A 20,880-nucleotide genomic window follows, 5' to 3' on the forward strand; every position below is an offset into this window, starting at 1 on the left:
TATAACAAAACTATGGAATACTCTCCCTCCTTCAGTTAGGTCTACTAGCAAACCTGCATGCTTTAAGCCTTTGCTGAAACAACACCTGTTCTCCCATTGGCTATGTACATGTACCAGTACTGACTATAAAAAAAAAAAACAATATTCCTAGCCTTCTTACTTTTCCTCCCCATCTCACTTAAGACTTAGACTCCTTATATACATTCAGTGCTTCCAGCGTACTAAGTCCAACATGTGCCACCCAGCCACATAGTTACCTATCATATCTTCTGTTCAGTCTTGATCCTATATAGCAGTAGCTCTAAGGCTGTCCCTCACTCTCAGAATATTTAATCTGCTGCTTTCCATCTTTCCCTCTCTACTGCAAAACTGCAATACTGTATTGTTCACACATTCGCTATTATCCCATGTCATCAATTGTATTCTTGTTTGATTTGCATACTTAAAATCTAACATCTGTATAGTTAGTATTATCTATTTTATTGTATCACCTATTCTGTAATGTAGTGTTCTGTACCATCTCTGCTTGATTTCTGTGTTTAATTCTGTAACTTTATCATGTTGTTTGTTTTTGGAGCTTTTCCTCTCCAGGCCTCTACTGAAAACAGGCTCACCCTGGCACAGTAGACTTCCTGGTAAACAAATACAAATAAATAAATATATCTGCTTCAGTTTAATAGTTCCATATTTCAAATATATTACATTTACATATATGCAATCTCCCTGTATGTCATATGTAGCATTATGCAAATGTTTAATTTCCCACATATCTGCGCTCTTCATTTCTGTCTCTCTGTCTCTCTCTTTTCACCATGCTTATAGTACTTTCATACCTGGACTGTCTCATCTCACGCATCCACGTTCCCTGTATTTCATATTTTCATAGGTACCGTCTCATATATCAAGTATTTCTGAATACAGTTTTTTGACTATTGGATTTCTATCCATGGTTGTGCATTCCAGAATTGATTGTGTGTGTGTGTGTGTGTGTGTGTGTGTGTGTGTGTGTGTGTGTGTGTGTGTGTGTGTGTGTGTGTGTGTGTGTGCGCACGCGTTCGTGTAGGCGAGTGTGTGTGTGTGTGTGTGTGTGTGTGTGTGTGTGTGTGTGTGTGTGTGTGTGTGTGCGCGCGTGTTCGTGCGTGCGTGTACACGCATGTGTGTGAGCGTTCGTGCATGCGTGTACGCGTGTGTGTGCGCTCGAGCGTGCGTGCGTGCGTGTGTGTGTGTTTTTCTTTGTCACTCTCTTTCTGCCTCTCTGTCTGTGGACCGTTATCAGTAAATAGAAAATCCTGACGTTGAAAGGGAGACATCCTCAAAGCCAAATGGATGTGCATCCAGAGCACCAAAACTGCAAACATCCTGGCCATTTATTAGTCGAAATAGAGCTGACAAAAGTCAGCATCACCTGACCTAAATCGCATAAAAAAATAAAACTTAATTTTGTTCATTAAAAAACGAATTCATCACATACCCTTTTCATTCTAAATATACCAGTTAAACACCTTAATCTCTGATTCTCAAGACGGTGCTCTTTACCATTTTTGCAAAGTGTTTCACAGAGTGTGACATGCATTGAATAGCAGTTTTCATGTAGGAATTCTCAAAACTAAATATAATTTTACAATAAAAAAGTTTGTCCTATGAGGTCTCGATAAATTTTGAAGTAATTATTCAATGTTCTGTTTTTTTTCCTGAACGCACATTCTTAGTCATTAGAGCTGCCAAACTCAGGCTTCACTGGTAAATTAAAGTTGCTGTTCTGAATCTGAAGTACTTAAGTGATAACTGTAAAGTTTTGGGTTTTTCATCTGCATTTCTGCCATACTGTAGTTTGGAATTGCTGACTACACTGATAAAAACAGAAAGCTTGCTTCACCTATAGTGGTAATTATTCCATAGGCTGATCATTGAGTTAGGAGCCCATGTCTCCTGTGAGTCTTTTTATTTCTTGGTATAGTCTAGGTCTTTAGTACAAGTGTTTATTGAATCTTTTATGGTGCACAATGCAGGACACAGGTCACCTTGGAGCAGCCGGTAGGCTACTGCGTATAAGGAGAGTTGTACTAATTTGTCAGGATAGCTGAAGGATTTAAAGTCTTTAGTTTTCTTGGCTAAAAATCACTGGGGCCTTTCCATCTGAGCAGTATATCTGGATCTGTACGTACCATTGGGAGGTGCTGCATTCAGTGCTTTGTCTGATAAGGAAAGAGTAAAGCATTAAGATCCTTTGGATCTAGAAGATATTTCCTTGGAAGATAACTGGGCTGTATAAAAGGATTTTCTGACTATAGCGATAACTTGATGATCAAATGACATAAGTACCCAGACCATATTTGCTGAAAAGTGTACCACTTATAACATATGACTCGGGAGCTTCTTTTTAGACAAACTCTAATGCTGCATTTGTTACACTTTTCTCTCTAAAACGTATATCCTCCATTTAGACTGAAATCTTTTTTTTTCAGTAAACCAATTATGTATATATTCCAGCCCTTGCTACAGCATTTTAGCATCAGTGCATGAGTGAATAACAGTGCCCAGCTTGCATTCATCGGCAAACGTGGTCAAATACGCTTCTAGAATATTGGCGCATAAGTCTACAAAATTTATGTCAAACAAGACAGGGCCCACCACAATGCCCTATGGTACCCAACTAGTTAAAATTTTATATTCAGAAAGGGTACCAGCAACTTTCACAGCATAGGATGTGTAGGATAGTGAACAGTGCAGGGGATCACATTAAGTTGTGTCGAATTTTGCAATACCAGAATTGGCATAGTATCAGAAACCTTTGCCAGGTCAAGGTGTGCAGTCTGCACATCTTCTGTAACCTTTTCAAAGAAATTTACTAGGATTAGGAGACAAGATCTGCCCTTCACAAAATGAGACTGTGTGGAGTCTAGATCAGTGAAGATGACTGTACAAATGAGTTCAGCTGTGATGCATTCCATGACTTTGCATAATTGTAGGTTGTTGGGTCTATAATTACCTGGGTCTGTAGAGAGGGCTTCCTTGTGTAAGGGAGTCACAGTGGCTGTAATCCAGGCATCAGGCACAAACGTTATGGATGGTCTGAGTTTGAATAGTTAAAGAGAGGAATGAATAGTGCATACCTGGCACTGATGAGAATGCAGTCTAGTATGTTATCTAGTCATATAGAATATTATTATTAGCCTTTGAAAGAGATTCTAAGACTTGTTCCAAGGAGATTTCATGGGAAAGTCAATTTCCATGGACAATGGGGGCAACAGTGTGGGTAGGTAGGGTGAAGTTAGCACTAAATGTGTTTGCTTATATATTGGATAAACCTTGAGATCAGAATGCATAATATTATAGAGGAATTTAGTACTTTGTTGGACATTATTCCCTAATTTTCTGACAAAACTGAGATCACAAATGTGCATTTTTTTCTGATGATGATGATGATGATGTCCAGTAACATTTTTCAGCTGTTTTTGTGGCATAATATCAAAGGCATTTTCAGGCAAGAGGAGAGAGCTATAATTCCTCCATTGTGTCCAAGGTCTGCTGCAGGGTGACGTCCAAGAGGACCATGTCGGTTACACTTTCAGTGAGAGCACCCAGTGGGCATCCACTTCACTTGACCTCTTTCAACATGGAGGAGCATTGTCTGTACTGCAAGATCCTCCTGGATTTCCTGGCTCCCAGTTCTGTAGAGGACAGCAAACTTGTGAAGGATCCTCATTTCTGCTGTCTACATCCATGATGTCATCCTTTCAGTCATTACTCAAAGCTCATGACATCATTGAGGATGGGTACATTGACACAGCCAGAAACAGGATGCTTTAATCTGTGATTTAGCTCATGCTTTATCATCACTTTCTGGTACAACACCTGCTGCATCCATCCAGTGGTCAGTGGCCTGATCCTTTCTACTCTTATCCATGAACAATACCCCAAAATACTTAAACTCTTCCATCTGAGGTAGTTATTCCCCCTTGTTTGCAGAGAACAATCTACTGTTTTCAGGGAGAGAACTATGACCCCAATTTTGAGATGGTGATTTTCCTCCAAACTGCCTCACACTCTACTGCATGTGGAGTTTGCAATTACTTGAAGCAAGATGGACAACTTGATCAGCAAACAAAAATATGCGACCTTCACATTTATAAAATGGATAGTGCCTTGATATTATGTCCAAGAAAATCACAAGCAGGTGGGATGGGAGATACACCTTTGGCACAGTCTCATGCCTGTCATGAATTTATTCAGCTTAAGACCAAGAATGCAGGCACAACTCCCACTCTTGAAATGCAGGATCCAAGAGACCCCACACTGTTGTAGCACTTTTCTCACAACATTTTAGGATGCATGATTATATGCCTTCTCCAAGTTCACATGACATCTGAAGACAGTAAAAACAAACTTCATAAGCTCTTCAGTCTCTGTGCAAGAACAATTGAGCTATTATTTCACAGCTAGAACAGGATCTGTATTGCTGCACTAAATGAGAGGTTCAGCTATTGGATGGAATCTCTTTCCCAGCACGAATGTGATCCCTGTATAACTAAAACATATCCTTCTTTCCCCTGATAATCTGCAGGTACTACCCCAGCCTTCCAAACAGCATTAAAAAGGAGTGTTAAACCCAGCACCCAGCAATGTCCAGTGCCTACAGAATTTCCACTGCCCTAGGCCTCCAGGCAGAATGCTAATGCAAATAAGGTGCACACACAGTTCATTCATGGATTGCTCTGGTACGTCACATTGCATAAAATGTTAGGAGTGATTCAACAAAACAGTGAAATGAGCATTCTGACAGACATTTGATGGGGAATGGAATGTGGGGACAACCCTTGACATAAGCATGATCAGCTGTTACTTGTTTCAGAACTGAGACACAGGACAGAGGATTCACTAGATACATGCCTATATTTTTAATTGTAATGGTGGAAAGTAGAGAAGACATATATTACAAGGAGTGACTTGGCATGATGGTTAAGGTGTTTTCCTTACATACACAAGGTGCAGGGTTCGATTCTCACATGGGGTAATTGGCTAGGCTTAAAATGACCCACAAGAACCTATGACACTTGACATGTGTATATATTTATATATTACAAAGAGGGGTAAACATACTCAAGACATACTTCATTTTGCAATGGGAGAGGAAAGTAGTAAATCTACATTTACTGCTTGTGTGATACCATGTGAAATGTGTCTTTCTGCTCATCATCAACAACTTATTTTGCAGCACATAGCAGAGGCATCCAGAAAGCCACTAGGAAGTAGTCATTCTATATGCAGTTTGCATTCTGGAGTCAGGCCTACATCAAATCTGGATCACAGAGCACATGATGCTTTTCAAGATGTTTTTCTTATTTTGAGTGAATTCTGTCATTATTATTACTATTATTATTATTATTAGCTCCTAGGTAAGTACTAGGCTAGCTGTCCTTGTGGGCCATTTTAAGCATAGCCAACTTTCATTTTTATGCTCAAAATATTCATTAATTTCAGTTATAGATTTTAGTAAGTAAGTGTAGGAGGAGTAGTCAGTTGTAAAGATTCACAAAATATCCTGTTATCCTGGTTAAAATGCTGCATTTGTTATCCTTTTCTCTCTAAAAAGTATATCCTCCAATGTAATAGAGTGTATAGTGGAATATGAGGCAGCCAGGCTCGATTACAACTGAAATGTGGCTAACAAATGTGAGATCACAAATGTACAATATTTCTGATTTCTTTTTAAAGAGCAAGATTGCAGTATTATAGATAACCTCTGAAAAACATTGAGTGTCAATTGTTGCTGTTTTATTGTGAGTTCAGTATATATAGTGATACACTTCTGAGTATCAGTCCCTGGTAAATCAATCTTTATTCATGCAGCCAGGCAGTCACCCTACTCAGACTTTTCTTGTTCACTCTCTTCAAAGGTGTTTAGTATATTCAAAGTTTTTTTATTATGTTCTAATGAAAGGTTGTTCATTATGACTTAGATCAAAGAAACTGCTACAGTGGTAATGTGAGCTACTTCAAAACTAATTAATACATTATTATATGCTTTTGGCTGTTGTGCCTGCCACCACTAAGCCTCCCATAATTCCAGAGGAGCCATCATCCAGGCAGCCATCAGAGTTGCTTGTGCTGTTGCTGGCATCATGGCAGTGAGGATGTTTGTCTTTTCTTTTTAAGCCCTAACCCCTCCCTCCAGGGGGCACATGTGACCCGTATCACTGTGCAGGCCACTATGCTTCCTCATGCATGTACATTCTTCCACGCATCTGCTGATACAAGCTACCATGTTCACAGTTTTCCAGGCCAAAGGCACACTCCAGAACTGCCCCCAAATATATCCACCCATCTTCTGAGGAATTATTTTATAGTATGTCCCTATACTGCCCTTTCCCCTGAAGCATAGCACTCTTATCCTCCCTGCATCAGCTCCAACAGGCATTTGAGCTGCTAATCTAACATGTAACACCTAGGACATAGTTAAGTATTTACCACTGTATGCCAACAGAACTGGCTCTTATGTGTATTTTCAAATTATTTTTCTTAAATATTTTCACTGCTCCACAAAATGTTGTAAATAACAGCTGGCACGCCCAAGATAAACCCAGTTATTCTCCAACATGTGGGTTCCAATATGTGGTGAATGCTTGAGTTTTGCTCCCAAGGATAGCCGAAATGGAACCCCTTTGTAGGAAAACAACTTGGTTTATCACAATTGCACATCTAGCACTGTATATGTATTGGATGGTTAAAGAATGGTATATTATATATGCAAACATTTTACTGTGTATCCATTACATATTCTTTGCAAACATAACATTGGAACTTCCAAAGGTGCTTATAGATATATATTTGTGTTCAGTCTGTCAGCTTTATACCACACCTAAAGATTCTGTCTATTTTCCAATGAAGAAATTTTGAATTCTACACATCATTGACACACACTGATTTCCTGCATGTACTTTCTCACAATAACAGTGTGCATATCACTTGTTTCTTTTAGTAATATTTTGTGTATTTATCCTTTAGCTGATGAAAGGCTGATAAAATTTCAGTGCAGACTTCTCCCCTTCTTGAAGGAATCATTCTAAAATCGTATCCATTTTATTATTATTAGTTTGTGTCTAGATTCCCCAAACAGTGTCAGTTGAGCTACCTGTAGTTGTTTCCTTCATTTTATGAAGTTATAAAATTGTCTTAGTTACGTTTCCTTTTTTTGTGGTGTATTCTATACTAAAGCATTTGTCAGAGTTATATCTTAAAAATCTTTGTCATTATTTATCTGAATTTATTTGAATCATTCTGCTGTTAATACACAGTGTACGTTTCACACGTTACTTGCATGTTGTCAGTGGACAAACTTACGGTGAATGATGACATGTTATGCACTAAAAGGCTTTCACTACCACTTTGTATCTTAATGTTATAGAATTATTATAGTTCAGAGTAGTATTGTGATACTCATTCGAGCCATGCCGCTGAGCTGGGTACTGAAGATGCATACATATATGTGCATAACAAGGCCTTGGCTTCCCATACCCTGTTCGACCATCTATGATAACAATCCCACCAGCAGTATGTTGGTTCATTAAAATAATGTTCCCTTCTGTCCTGTAGTTGCCCCTTCTTTAGGCTACTATCTCATCAGATTGCTGATTTAGACCTGAGATCCTGATAATATAGTGGAAAGCGTGGCACATGTAAGAGACAGGGGGTTAGTCACTATGGAGCGAAACTTTTTTTGTTGGATTTAGAGGTCCTGCCAACAATGTAACCACCTTTTTCCCACATTTTGGAAATGACTTCAAGATTGTTGTGGACAGACATTTTTGTGATAACCTGGGAAGTTTTAATATATTCTGACAAGCAGGGGTCACTGAGTTGCAGGGCCATATTGTTCATGTTAATATTTAAATCCACCATTGCTCCCAGTTTCTCTTGATATTCAGAAAACACCTCCATAACTGATTTTACTGCACCTGGCCATAACTGAAACACAAACTGCAGTTCAGATAAAGAGCAGTGGCTGGACTACTCGTGAATATTTAATGAGGGAGTGTGACAGAGTAAAGAGTCAGATAGTGATTTAGATCAGTCTTCCATTGCTTAGATAGTTAGTGCCCCAACAACCTTCCATTGAGTTAACATCAGGCAGGATGTGTGAGCATAGCTACATCAGTCATTGTGCCAGTTTCCATGCAGTGCGGGCGCACAGTATAAAAGGTACTCCCAGAATCACACTATGCACTGCTGAGCCAGACCTGTGGTCATCATTGCAGATTAACTTGTGAATCCTGCTTACTAGACTTCTAGGTCGCTCAGTGTAAACAGCTTGCTTAGGGAATGAAGCTGATAACACTATGCAGCAGCTACTGTTTTTGAACTGCAACCTGCAATGAAATTCTGTCTCTCAGCTGGACTGGAAAAGTCTGGGATCACACCTCTCAACTGTACAGATTTTCACAGAATGTCCAGATTTTTGCCTCATATTTTTGGTCTGTTCCTCATAAATATTGTGTTTTTTTTGACAAATCACTAGGATGATTTAAGGATTAAAGTCAATAAATAATGGCAACCATTTGAGTTTCAGACTTTATATCCTTCAGAAAATGTATGGTAACACAAAACCTGTTATTCTGGCAACTTTCTAAGTTTATAAGAGCAGTATTAAAATGTGTCCCTATTTTTGGGCCTTTTCCCCCATTTTGTCAGGCTTTGTTCAGATTTCTTGCAGTTAAGAGGTTGAGAGGTATGTCTGGGATCCCACAGGATGAGTTGAAGATGGTTGATTGAATTAGGGCAGTCAAGTATACCCTTTTCTACTGCAGCAGCCATCAGCGGGACAAGCAGATTAGAAAAATGAATGAATGAATTTGCCTGCCATATGGCCTTGCACTTGTCTGTAATTGTACTTCACTGTTGAACAAAAAAGGTTACTTAACTAAGACCTTTCTCTTGAGTAGTTATGCCATTTGTTATATTAGAGAGGCAGGTGGTATGAAGCATTACTCTAAGCTTTTAATTTGAGTAAATGTATATTTACACACCCTCACATACAGACAGACATTTACATGTGTGTACTTGTGTGTCATGTATGCAGATATGTATGGTATATAGAAGTACATATAATGTAAACAACAATAGTTGGATTACATAGACATATACTTGGATGTTTAAAATACTGAAAATATCCTCACCTGTGAAAGATCAGCAAAAGCAAGCAGGCTACTTGTAAAGATATTTGTTAGCCAACCTGTCTAGCTACTAATCAAAATTTTACCAACCTGAGCAACATACGTGTTAGATTACATAAAACCAATACCAATACCACATCACAGTGCAGGACCCCCCCCTGCACCGTCAATACTGTGAAGCAGTTTGATATCATCTCTCTTTCTCTCTCTCACTCTCTCTAGATCAGAAAATTATTTTATTTTAATACTGAGAACATACAGTATACATCCCCAAATTCAAATATATATTTTATGATTTGAGGTTGCAAGAAAATTTTAGTTTTGAGGTATGTGTGACTTAGGACTTTAGGTTGCATTGTTTGGTTTTCAATTATGGTTTTAAGCTGTTGTAATTAATGCAAAAAGAAAAAAAGTGTTCTTATACAAGCTCTTTCTCCTTTTATTTAACAGCTGTTTCAAACCTTGATGTGGAGAGTAAACTGACAGTACATTTCCAAGCACCATGGCAGCAGCAGAGAACCATGTTCCAGCCTTCATCCAGGCCTCCTTGTCTTGAAGAGATGCACTTCCATGCCAAACAGCACCTCAGGGCACTGCTGAGAGGTACTGCCACTCCATTTTTTATTTTACTAGCACAAATAACATTACATAGGACTGTAGAACAAGTGAGGCAGGGACTTTGCATGTTTTTGTGATGATAATTAAGACTGGCTAATCAATCTGCTTTGGCAATGTTCAATCAGATCATATCATCACAGTTTCAGGGAATGTCTCAATGTTTCATATTTACAGAAGCACACTCTAGACTCATCAGAAATGTTCCATATGATGACAGAAAAATGGGATCTAAGCTTGTGTTTTGGTGATGGTGTTGGTGGGGTTAGCTCAGTGCAGAAATGCAACAATAAATATGTCACTCAGTGGCAACAGATTATGAACATCGTTTACAAGTGCTTACTAATCCCAATAACAAACACATAAAAGGCTGCTAGGAGTGAAGAAGCATTTGCATTTGCAGGTGGGATTCCAGGTAGGCTTGAATCTCAACAACACGAAATGTAGCAGATAAGAGAATACCATCCTTGGAAGGTGAGTTCTGGAATTCCCACTCAGTCTGCATCACTTTTCTTCTCATCCATAAGACTGGAATCAGAGTTAAAGAAGATGGTAGTGGTATCGCTGTGCACTGTTGTTGTCCCTTCGTCCCTACAAAATCAACACACTCTTTCAAGTTTTTTTTGTTTTTATGGGATATTCCCCTTTCCTGGTAACTTGTTTATTACCAGTCTCCATAGGAAATCCTGACTCTCTGTTATCTTGGTTCTCCGCTTTTTCCTTACTTTAATGGCTTTATTCATTTCTTATGGCAAAGTCTCCCATGGATTACATAATAATATTGTTTTGTCACATTATTATACTAAATCATTCTCTGTGACATCAGTTTTTACTTCCCATGTTAGTATTTTTTCTTGATAATTTTTAATTTCTTCATTTACATATTGTTTCTCTTTGTCTTATTGTCATCATGTCCCACAGCTTTTTGTACTTACATTTTGAACCTTTTCACTAGTGCTTTTGCAGTCTCTTCATTACCCACTATAATACTCTATATAAAAGTTTAAAGAAGCAGAACAAACAAGTGGATTTAGTAACCCCAACCCTCCTTCATCTTCACTCATATACAACCACCTCTTTTCACTAGGTTTAATATTTAATCCCATATGAAAGAAAACACCACTTACATCATTTCCTTTTCATATTTTTCTGGGATCATGTAAACATTTGTCATTTTTGCTGCTTTCCCCAGAATACAGATTTCACCAGATAAACCTTTTTCCATGAATGCTAATCTTTATGTCCTCCACAGAAAACATACTTCCCTCGTTTCTTTTATCAAACCCTCCTCTTGCATCATAACTACATTATTGTTCCCAAATTATTTTCCTAGCAAAGACATTTCATTCATTGAAAAATACACACCCCAAATTTTTACCACATCACTAAACCCTTACTTTTATCTTTATTCATGGCTATTCCTTTTTCCTTTTAAAATCCATTCAAACAAACCGAAACTTCCCTCATCCATATATTGTTCTTAGCAACTACCACTGTATCATCTGAGTATATAAAAACCACTGGAATCACCACCTCCTTTGCATCACATATCCAGCATCTTCCATTTTATAAGTTGCTTCACTCACTGTTGTTGTTGTCTTTCGGCTTTTCCCGGTTAGGGGTCGCCACAGCGAAACTCCGGTCCGTTAATGATTGGCAGTAGATTTTCACGAACGCTGAGGTGCCAGCTCGACGTTCAACCTTCATCGAAGGCACGCCCATTTACGCATATCTTTCGAATGCCAACCCAACTGCGGGGAGGACATGCAGACTCCACACAGAAGGCACTCCCCGCACTCCAGCCGAGAATCGAACGGGAGAACCTCTTGCTGTGAGGTAACAACGCTGCATTCAATATTCCACTTATAGGACATCACTGTCTTATATCACACTTCATGCATATTTTTTTACTCAGTCGCCCATTCACTGACACTCTGACTCTACTATTTTGATATGCTGCTATGCATGCTCTCATAATTTTATTACCAGTTCCATACTTCTCCATAACATCCCACAAAGCATCATGTCCTACTGTATCAAATACCTTGCTAATATCACCTACTATAAGTTTCATGTTCTCCCTTTATTTTACTTAAAATATCATCGGCAATTTCTCTCAGAACCAATAAAAATTCTTAACATCCCTTCCCTTTTATACCACATATATTTTCTTCCATAATATCCTCCCTCCTTCTTTCCTTCCATTTTCTTCTGTACTATTCTCATAAAAAAATTATAATCTGTGTTATTTAATGTGATGCTTCACCATTTTTTATTTCATTCTATCTTTCTTCCATATAAATTGTAGTATCTCAATACATAATCCTTTATAAACTGTATCACCATCTACTACCCCCAAGCCTTCTGATAATACAAAATAATCAATTTCAGATCCAAGTGTCTCCCTACTATAAGTCCATTGACTTTGTACCACACAGCTAATTTACCATATTTTATCACTTCCTGTATTTTTAACATCTTTCCCTTTCTTTTTATATGATCCCCTTAAATCACAATTAAAATCTGCTGCAATTATAATTTTGATGTTAACTACCACATAGTCTAATATTTGAGGAATCAGATTCTCGCTTTCCTTGCCAGTTATATATGCATACAATGCTGTAATTCCATGAATATATTCTATTCACCTCACATCCACAGCAATTAACCTTCCCATCTTTACTAATGTTACATCTAGTATTTTCACTGTTGCAAAACACAGCAGCTCAAGAACAACATTCACTTTCTAAGTTTCATATTATATATAGACACCATAATTTCTGTCTTTGCAGTCTTTCTTCTCTTGTCAGGAATCTTACATCCTCTTACAGAATAACATCCACATCACATTTAGCTCACCCTTCCAGTATCACTATCCTTCTCACACCGTTAATTGTTGACATTTACTGAAAGTAGTCTAACATTGTTGCTTTTCCTTCCTTTTAAGTTTAGGAGAAATATTTTAAAATTTCCATTTTCTTATTTTTACTTTTTCACCAAATTCCACCTCCAACTCTCTACAGTTTTTCTCTTCTCCTCCATGCTGGTGCTTCTTCCCTTAGGCCTCTTCCTTGTTGCTGTAGGAGCCTTCTGGCACCATGTAGCAGCGTGAAAGAGTAGCGGTAGTTCCCTGTTGCCCTGGCCACTTTTCCCCAGAAAAGAGGCTACTAGCCCAGCGGAACCAACCCGATCACCAGTAAGCACTTGCACCACCATAAGAAACATCTATATCTCCTCAGTCTGTGCACGCATGCTCCCCCTGTTATCTGACAATCTTCGGCCAGGATCGGTGGACCTATTCTCCCTGCCTGCCCTGCCAAATACCATAGCTACTAGTCAAACTTGGGTCACCTGGACTGTGATCTTTGATATTAGTAGATGTACAGAAAGCATTTGATATGGTAAGCAGGTATTTTAGATTTTAAACTGACAATTACTTGGAGATTCCAGTTCATTTGTTAAACATAGTAAAGATGATTTTAAGTAGCACAGAAACTAATCTCTTTAGTCATAGGCAAGGCTCCAAGAGCTCTCATAAGTCAACTGGATTAAGGCAATAATGCCGTTGATCACTTTGTTTATCGTAGCTATAGACACTTTTGATAAAATTTTATAGAAAAATCAATTTAATACACTGATATACCAGACTAGAAATACTTCCTTCATGATGATGATTTTTACTGACCACTACAGACATTTCTAGATCAGTCAGAGCTTTTATTTAATTTACAAATAAAGTTGGAAATGTTATAGAATATCAAGTAAATCACAAAATCAAAGATTATATTATAAAAATAAAGCCAAAAGGTACGTTTACTAATGCTAGCTGTAGACAAAGTATTTTTTAAGAAGATTGTATACAATGTATCATTTCACTTCCTTGACACCTAACAGTAACAATAATATGCTATACAGAAAAAATACAGCAATGGTCACAATACATGTTATTATTGATGAGAAAAATCAATATGATAAAATGTTAGTATTGCCTAAATAGATCTTTTGTGTCTCAAATTAATGCCTCCTGATCCTATAATAATTAACAAAGCAAAATGATTGGGGGAAAAACATTTTGGAGGACATAAATCCCAAGGTTCCCCCGGAAATCATAATCTAACCTGGAAGCTAATATTTTCATAATTGGGTAACATGTTATTGAGGGACATAGTGTGAAATATAAAGGTAGCAGATAGAAACACATATTGTTGCTGTCCATGTATAATGCACTGTACTGGACATACTGGTAGTTGATTGCTAATAATAATGCTTATACACAATATTTCCATGAGGAGTAAGGAGAGACTAGAATTTTTGATGCAGGTCCTTAAACAGAATAACAACAACCATAAGAATATTATATTCATGAAGTAGCAGAAAGTATTCTAAGAATTAAGCCAACATGGGAATTGATAAAGTAGACTTTATCAATAGGGATATCTACAAAACAAATACGGTTATAGAAAGTATGCAAGATGGGAACAGAATTACTGGATAATATAAGCAAAGGAACCAAAATTTGGGGAGCAGAAAACTAGAAAGGGAAAGGTAACAGTATGGGATGAGGCCAAGCAGAAGTTTGAACTACAGGTTAGAGACTGGACTGATATCAAAGTAAAGGCAAAGAGAAAGGGATGGTGGATTTTTGTATGAAATACCAGCTCTGGCAGAGTTTTTAGCTGAGTTTATAACAGAAGTTGATCTTATAAAATGGATAATTAGTAGGGCATATAAAACATTGCAAGATAACTATAAGAATCAATTAGAGGAGGTTAGCGAATATTGGGAAGAGAAACTGGACAGGCCATATACAAAGGGCAATGGGAGGACATCTGTACAGTTCCCAGGTATGCAGCAGAGTCTAGAAGGTTTAGGGATTTTGCCTGGAAGTAATTGCACAGGTATATCTATACCCAAGCAGACTTCAGAGAATTTCTCCTCCAGTAGTTGGTAAATGCTGGAGGTGTGATGGGAAAAGAGAGGAAAGTGAGAACATGTTTTTGGTAATGTAACAAATGGGCAGATTATACAATTTCCCTACAGAGTACTTTGTCTGAAAAATTGGGGGAGTATATGGTTCTAACTAAGGAAATGTTTCTTTTAAGCTGGAATACAGGATTGGAATTGCCCAGAAATAATAAGATCTTGCCAAGTTTAATGTTATTGGCAGCCCAAAAAAATAATTTCTAAAAAATGGAAATCCAGATCTAGGCCGACTATGGTTGATGTACTGAATACAGTATAGTAGATAAAAGAACTGGAGTGGGGTCTTTAGAAAAGGGAAGGAGTAAATTACATAAAAATAAATGGAGTTTATGGAAACACAGGCAGAATAATATTCAGGAGGAAGAGGAGGAGTGATGGCGGTTGGATTAATGGTTAAGATGTTTATCTCACAGACATAAGGTACAGTGTTTGATTCTCATCTGTGAGGGAAGTAAAATGGCCCACAAAGGCTGTTAGCCTAGTACTTGCCTATGAACGTATGAATTGAGAAGCTTATAAAATGTTTCAGTGAATGATAGTAAATAAAAATATATATGTATATTGCATGGAAATAACAAAATAAATGTAGTTATGAGTTGATTTCTTTTCAATTGCTGTATGTGTATCTATGCCACTTTTTGAAAAGTGTCATGTGTTTAACACAGATGCTTAAAAAAAAAAATCCAGTTGTACAATATTTTCCAGAACCATTACAGCATAACATCAAGTGAAACCTTAAATGATGTTCCAAAAAATTGGCATTGGCAGTGGTGCTGCGGTAGCGTTGTCGCCTCATAGCAAGACGTTGTCCCGTTCGATTCTCAGCTAGAGCGTCTTCTGTGTGGAGGCATACGTGAATGGGGCGTGCCTTCGTTGAAGGTTGTGCATCAGGGCTGGTAACCCTGTACGTAAAAATCCACTACCAATCATTAGAAGACTGGAGTTCCGCTGTGGTGACCCCTAACCGGGAAAAGCCAAAAGACACAAACATTTGCACTATACAGCTCAAGAGATATTGAGTGTTATTATATTGTTAGTAAGGCAGAGAGATGTTATTTATATTTCTGTAAATATTTTAGTAAGCAAAAACGGTAGCGTTGTCACCTCATAGCAAGACGTTGTCCCGTTCGATTCTCAGCTAGAGCGTCTTCTATGTGGAGGCATACATGAATGGGGCGTGCCTTCGTTGAAGGTTGTGCGTCAGGGCTGGTAACCCAGTACGTAAAAATCCACTACCAATCATTAGCGGACCGAAGTTACGCTGTGGCGACCCCTAACCGGGAAAAGCCGAAAGACACAAACAAAATTTTAGTAAGCAAAAACTTAAAAAGGAATTTCTTGTGAACACATAAAACATTAAGTGTACTGACAGTATCCTTAGGATTTGTGTAAGGACTTACCACTCCCAGCAGTTACCCAGCACAGGTCAGTCAATTACAGTGATGGTGAGAAAATGTAATTCAGAGACAGATTTGATCAGCTCATTAGCATGTCTCTGAATTGCACACTAGCCCACAGCAGCACTGTCAGACCTGCCCATCCTAGTGTTCTCCCTATGAGGCCATGCATTGTATTGGCAAAGATACCCCCCTGTACTTGCACAGACACACACACACACTGCCAGACATTCACACATGCACACAAACATATTTATTTATTTATTTGCAGTTGTTTAACCAGGATAGTCCATTGGGCCTAAAGAACCCATTTTCAATGGAGTCCTGGGGAGAAAAGCTCCACATACAGATTATACAAAGATTAAGTTCCACATACAGATTATACAAAGATTATGTTCCACAGATAGTTTACATGAGGATTATAGAGAAAAACATTGTAGAATTTCTGGTTATAAGTTAGATCAAAAAATATCAAACAAGTAATACAGGCAAAAATACCAAAAGAGAAGTAGTTTTGTTTTTTTTTTTATTAAGAATTCCTGGGTACAAATAAGGAGTTGTATGCTAGAAGCAAGCATGAATTTGCTAGCTGGGATTTGAGAGAAAGGAAAGAGGAAAAAGTGTTGGGAGTAGAGAGTAGGTTATGAGGGATGTGAACAGGAGCATTCCCATGAGGATGTTAGATGAGAGTGTAGTGATTTTTTAAAGTATGGGAGGCTAGCAATTGTATGAATGGAGGGGAGAAGGGAGTTCCACAGGCGTGCTAGTGAGAAGGACAAGAGGTTTTGTCCTGGAGGGTGTAGGGGTCTGTAAACTTCTATGAGGTTTTGATTGTTAGATCTTAGAAGTCTTTGTGTTTGATGCATTTTAAAGGTAGTTGAGAGAGAGGAACAGAGGGATGGCTGGCAAATGAGTTTATGTGCATAGGTGAGCTGAGTGTAGGTGAGGTAGTTGGGAAGCTCTAGCCAGTTGAGTTTGTGGAGTGGTTCACAGTGACGGGTAGATGATTTGTTACTGGTGGCGAATCTGGCTATTTTATTGTAACAAGAGGACAGTTTGGTTTTCAGAGAAGATTGTAGGTTTGTTAGACGTGGGGCACCATAGAGAAGGGAGGGAAGGAGAAATGTGGTAGAGAGAGTAATTTTGGAAGTTGAGGTGAGGAACAGATTGTGTTGGTAGAGTATGCCCAGTTTTTGGTGGGTTTTTTTATAATTAGTAGTACATGGGAGTTGAATTTGAGCTTGTCATCGATTTGGACCCCTAGTAGTTTGGCTTCAGATACCAGCTCAAGAGATGTGTTATTTTGGCTGGTGATGGAGAATACATTTTTATCAAGGTTACTAGTTTTGGACGGGGTAAATATTTAGTTTTAGCAGCATTGAGTGCAAGATGGTTATCTTTCTGATCATCTGCAAGATATACTGCAAGACATTCACATATGTGCATGCACACACACACACACACACACACGCGCGCACACACACACACACACACACACACACACACACACACACACACACACACACACACACACACACACACACACACACACACGCACACACACACACACACACACACACACGCACGCACACACACGCACACACACACACACACACACACACACACACACACACACACACACACACACACACACACACACACACACACGCACGCACACACAAAACAAACATGTCCCCCTATAGTTGATCACAGTCATGGAAACATCATTGAGTCACCCACATATATGCTCAAACACAAAAACACAGACATACACACAACCAGGCTCTCAATTTAATACCTAGCCTCCCCAGTATGACCACCCAGACCGACACATACTCAGACACAAACATACTCACATGTGCATACAACTTCACATATGTACACACACTAATACGAAGCCCACCCCTCAACTTCGAATAACTTACTTACACTGTAAGTACTCCCATAGGAGTGAATGAGTGCCTGTTGTGTTTTTATGATAGTCACTTTTTCTTCCAACAGTGACATTTTACAGAGCCAAGTGATTCTATGAGGACCATCATCTTTTGTGGCTCCTCCCCTTCATAAACCATCCAGACTATAAGGCCAATAGACTCACAGGGCAGTGATCCTCTCTCTCTCTCTCTCTGTCTCAGCCCCCATCCTGCTAGCTCTTAAACCAAGGTCTTCATTAATTGAGTGGCTGTGGCATTTCTAATTACCCACACCCCCAAGGCTGAAGTCATCACCCACATAACTACTCTCCCTATGTTCATACCTAGGTATATATTTTTCTAGCAGGGAGAGCTGCACCCACCAGCTTGGGAGCTCCAGGCTCACAACCCAAATGCCTGGGTGACCTCTGTCACCAAGAAGTCTCTGCATGCAAGTGACAAACAGCCAAACAAACCACCAATCTCTTTCACCATCCCGCAGAATGAATGGATGCATCTGCATACATTCGTGTAACTTTAAATGCCAGCTGCTTTATTTATTAAGACCGAGAATGCTTTTTTTACTCTGTTATTGTTTTATGTTGAAAACAATAACAAATTCTAAAAACAAAGGAAATGCCACATCTGAGAAATAAGTTATGCTTGAAACTTTCTCTAAACTCACACTTTTTAAATTTTTGAAATTTTTTTTCTGGACTGGTTTAGTTTTCTGACAAAATTTCTCCCACTGTCTGTTAAGGCCATCTCCAGTTACAGATGAAAATGTTAGTTTTCAGCACTTTGCTTACCCAAGTTAATTAATATAATTAACAAACTAAAAAGAGAAATTCCTGCTATTTTCTGAATTTAATCCATATTTTTGTGTCAGAAATAGTTGATTAACATAGACATATTTGGAAAGCATGGAAATTATGTTAAAGAAAGAAAAAAGAAAACAACCACAGTCAGCTGATTAATTTCACATTTTATACAGAAACTGCGCAAGAAATGTTTTAGTGTAATGTTCAATAGCTTTCACAGTCAGGCCTAATGCAGTGGCATTGTTTTTTTTTTTTTTTTTGCAAGTCATCTTGAACTAGCTGCTGGCTGCCATCTTGTGGTTAAAGAAGGTCATCATAATTATCTGTGAAAAACAGCTACTAAAGCTGAAATATAGGGAATTAATCAAAAAGAAAATAATTAATGCCTGGCTCTGTGGTATAGCTGGATTAAGAAGAGACCAGGACCCAGATAATCTGAGTCTGATTAGTGGCTCAGGCACTGGAGGAGTATGTCAAGAAGTGAGAGTGAGTGGCAATGCCAGCTCACCCAGTTCAGGGTGAGAGAAATGCGTTGCCTAATTGGCTGTAATTCTCAGTAAGAGGAAGCTTGCTGTAGGCCATTGTTCAGGGAAATGTCTGGTAAATATCCCAAGCCAGTGAGAGAAGCTTTCAATTAGCATGTGTGGAAGGGAGCATGCACATGCCAGAGTATGGACATTAGATTCTCCACAGTGAAGCAATGCTGATGTCACCATAAGGAGGTGTGGTTAGAACTAATAGAAAATGCCCCTATAGCTCATTTCAGAAAGAAAGAGGAGTTACTAATGAGAGATGGCACTGGCAGCTACTGGTCGAGGAAAACCTAGATATCCTGAGGTCTCAGTCCACTGAGCACCTCAGACTGACCTGAGAGAGGGAGCTTCATATACTCTGATTTGGGGACATGCTGAAAAGAGTCCCCTTCAGACCCTTGTCATGAAGGTAAGCCAGACTTAGCTGGAATGGGATATGTGTGAGCTGTCTGGTCTGTGGATATGCTGATAGGGTCTCCTTGGTGTGGTGTCTGCTGCCAAACAGCGGCTGGGACTATGACCCTTGTCTTTGGTAAGGGACACTGTCAGGGTGAAGTGGGCAGGAACACAAACAATCCTCATGTTTGCCTGGAAGAAGACCCCATATGATGGGTCAGCAAAAACATACACACACATACACAGACACACACACACACACACACACACACACACACACACACACACACTTTGAAGCATCTATCTAATCTGCTAACATTTCCATTGTCCTTTGAAAAAAGAGGCCTTTTGGCAATTAGATGTTTTTCATGGATCTATTTCTTTCACTGCAATAACCTTATGGTGGGTGTCTGTTTACAGGTTGTTTTTCATTATTTTTTTAACATAAGGTAGCAAGAAAACAAATTGTATTTTATTTTACAAAAACAAATCTACCAGTGAATGGTAAGCTTCTTTATTAAATGGGTACAATAGACTGATTTAAACAAAGCTCTTTTTCAGACATAATCTACCCTGCATTAACAGCTGAAAGACTAAACAACATGCAAATACAAAAATAACATAGTAGTCTGAATCTTACAAATAAGCAGAGCACATAGACATACCTCACTAAAAGAATCACAGGCCTAAAGCAGATGCCCTATGCTGACCATCTAAAATACTCTAGCTATACTCTGTGGCATATCGTCTACTCAGAGGCGATCTCTGCTTAACATACAAGGCCATGTCAAACCTTGAGATGCTGGGCATGCTCCACTTAAAGAAATCCCAATCCCTCAGAGCCACACGCTCCAGAGATCTAAACCTTGTCATCACAATGAACAAAACATGCTGGAGGGATAGGTTCCTGACCCAGAGACTCCCCATACTCTGGAATAGACTGCCCATACGTGTCAAGCCGAGTGCCTCCTTGGCCCTCTTCAAAAGGAACCTTGACAATTGGATAGGAGATAGGAAATTCACCCCAGGGATCATGTCAGTCGCCCTGCTAG

At 38.8% G+C, this 20,880-nt stretch overlaps 1 protein-coding gene across 1 annotated transcript in view; it reads left to right on the top strand.

Moving 5' to 3' along the window:
* NHS (NHS actin remodeling regulator) overlaps positions 1 to 20,880 on the top strand; it is a 1,450,195-nt gene that overhangs the window by 1,053,886 nt on the left and 375,429 nt on the right. The window contains exon 2 of the mRNA XM_044073055.1: positions 9,621 to 9,773. Coding sequence (XP_043928990.1) covers positions 9,621 to 9,773 — 153 coding nt within the window. The remainder of the gene's footprint in view (positions 1 to 9,620; positions 9,774 to 20,880) is intronic.

Source organism: Protopterus annectens, chromosome 5.part1 (assembly GCF_019279795.1).
Source record: "Protopterus annectens isolate FY-2018-M chromosome 5.part1, PAN1.0, whole genome shotgun sequence".
Lineage (NCBI taxonomy): Eukaryota > Metazoa > Chordata > Ceratodontiformes > Protopteridae > Protopterus > Protopterus annectens.